Genomic DNA, 2,641 nt, shown 5'->3' with positions numbered 1-2,641 from the left:
TCCAACCCGCTACTAGCAAGGTGAACCTAATAAAAGGGGGTCCCAACCCGCTACTAGCAAGGTGGACCAAATAAAGGGGGTCCAACCCGCTACTAGCAAGGGGGGCCTAATAAAGGGGGTCCAACCCGCTACTAGCTAGGTGCCCCTAATATAGGGGGTTCAACCCGCTACTAGCAAGGTGGACCTAATAAAGGGGGTCCAACTCGCTACTAGCAAGGGGGACCTATTAAAGGGGGTCCAACCCGCTACTAGCAAGGGGGGCTAATAAAGGGGGTCCAACCCACTACTAGCAAGGGGGACCTAATAAAGTGTCCAGTAAGTGTATATGGACTTTGCTGCGTATTTTAGAATGGTGTACAATTGGTCATTCTTAACACCAACCAAAGCTAACAAAGCTCACGTTTTCTCTCCTCCTTCTGTAAAATGAGTTTGTTTGAATATTGTTGTTAGAGAAGGATATCTAATGCTCCTGTGGTTTGCATATTTCCTTTAAATACCTCTGTGAACACCATTGTCTCCATCATTGTCTCCATCATTGTCTCCATCATGGCCACAAGCTTCATTCTAGCTCTTACAGCCCTCCAGGTTGTGGCTTTATTGGTGGGATTCGTCACCAATGGGTTCATGCTTGGAGTTAACCTTTCAGACTGGAAGCACTGCAGGGATATCACCGCTGCCGACCACTTCATATGTGCCGTTGGCTTTTCCAATCTCTCCCTTCAGATATGGTTGGGATTCAACTGGTTTTGTGACCTTTTCTGGAACTGGGACTTATTTTGCCGATCTGCTTATGCCCTGAAGATGATCTCCGTTCAGTGCAGTCTAACGGTGTCGGGACTTCTTTGTGTGTTCTACTGCGCCAAAATCCTGACTTTCAACCACACCTTATTTCGTTGGCATCAGCGGCACTTTCTTGGGTCGTACCGAAGAATAATAATTTGCTCCATGATTGTTTGCACTTTGATGGGATGTCCACTGTTCAGCACCAGGGAGAAGCAACCGATCCAGGTGAAGAATCTCCTTTCTGCCAACGGCAGCTCCATCTTGAATGATACTACAACTCATGAGGAGGACATGTATTTAGGTATATACCGTGCTTTAGTTTTGCCTTTTGGGTACACCATTCCGTTGGGGTTCACCATTGTTTCCGCAAGTCTTATCATCATTTCTCTAAAGCGGCACACGAGGCGCATGCGCAACACCTTGAATGCGAAGCACGAGGCTTTCGTAGATGCCCACCTCTGTGCTAGGTTCACCGTTCTCTCTCTTCTTCTCTTATTTGTTATGTACTTTATAACTGCCGTTATTAATATCATTGATATTTTTAAGGAAGGGGATCCAGGTCTCGCCCTCGTTCAGCTAGTCTCTGCGTTGTATGCTCCGGCACATGGCATTGTGCTCATTAGAGGTAATTCCAAACTCAAGAACGCAGCAGCTAAAGCTAAAGAGAGGATCGTGAGGGCTCTAAAGCCAAAGGGATGGTCTAAAGAAGATGCTGCAGACTATATCACTCAGCATTAAAATAGAATGGGAGGGTAAAGCCTTATCTAAAGTTTCCATTAATACAATGCTCATTGAAGCCGAATTATAAAACACTCCTATGTTGGTACTTGGTCCCTACCATGGTGGCTAAAATGCATCCGTCCACGTTGCCTACCTGTTTTCGACATTGTGGCCAGTGGCTGCCGCCGCCATTGTGTTGCCTTGTGGCTTCACGCCGGGAACCCTACTGCGCATGCGCGTGGCTCCTCTCTCCCACTGGCCTGGCGACAGGGGGAGGTGGAGGGAGCCGAGCGGTGACGCCGAGAGCCGCGGCTCCCGGAAGTGGGAAACAGGATACGTTTTTACTCTATGGCCATATGCCTTTGTTATAATGACAACCCGGGAAGGGGCTATTGTTAAGAAAAATATAAAAAATATTGAACTATAAAAAAAGAATTGGGGGGGTTAATTTTATTTTTTACTTCATAGATAGGTATACTTTGTATGGGGGGGTATTGATGATTACATCTTGTATCCTAATATTATTGACTTTCTGCAATCCTAAAGATCTCTAAAGATAGGAAATTTCCAAAATGTCCCAGGTTTATTCATATTAAAAGGTATTTTTTTTAAAAAAGTACTTAAAGTAGAACTCTAGGCAAACTTTTTTTTTTTTTTTTAAACTGCTACTTTAAACTGGTAATTGCGCGGTCATGCAACACTGTACCCAATTTTTTTTTCCCACACAAATAGAGCTTTCTTTTGACCAACACTGGGTTTTTATTTTTTTGCAATATAAATTAAAAAAGACCAAAAATTTTGAAAAAAAACACAACAAACTGAACTTTTTACTTTCCGCTATAAAACGTATCCAATAAACAAAAAATGAAATAAAAAAAAAATCATAAATTTTGACTAAAATGTATTCTGCTACATGTCTTTGATTGCAAAAAATCCCAATAAGAGTATTAATTGTCTATGTGTCATGTTTTCTATCTTCTGATGATGATGATGATTATCCTTTTTTTTTTTTAATATCAAAATATTTACCTGAGAACATCCCATTGCAGATGTTTGTCTATTTGACGATGGTCTACTATATCTTCGTTTTTACTCTATAGCCATATGCCTTTGTTATAATGACAACCCTATTGTTTAT

At 42.1% G+C, this 2,641-nt stretch overlaps 1 protein-coding gene across 1 annotated transcript; it reads left to right on the top strand.

Annotated features, from left to right (window-relative positions):
- The first annotated feature begins 546 nt into the window (after positions 1-546).
- LOC141105497 (taste receptor type 2 member 1-like) lies at positions 547-1,521 on the top strand. The gene has a single exon (XM_073595353.1). It carries the CDS (start codon positions 547-549, stop codon positions 1,519-1,521), a length of 975 nt encoding a protein of 324 aa, XP_073451454.1.
- The last annotated feature ends 1,120 nt before the right edge of the window (positions 1,522-2,641 follow it).

This window comes from Aquarana catesbeiana, linkage group LG08 (assembly GCF_042186555.1).
Source record: "Aquarana catesbeiana isolate 2022-GZ linkage group LG08, ASM4218655v1, whole genome shotgun sequence".
Taxonomy (NCBI): Eukaryota; Metazoa; Chordata; class Amphibia; order Anura; family Ranidae; genus Aquarana; species Aquarana catesbeiana.
The sequence above is the reverse complement of the archived record's forward strand: the minus strand, read 5'-3'. Positions and strand labels throughout refer to the sequence as shown.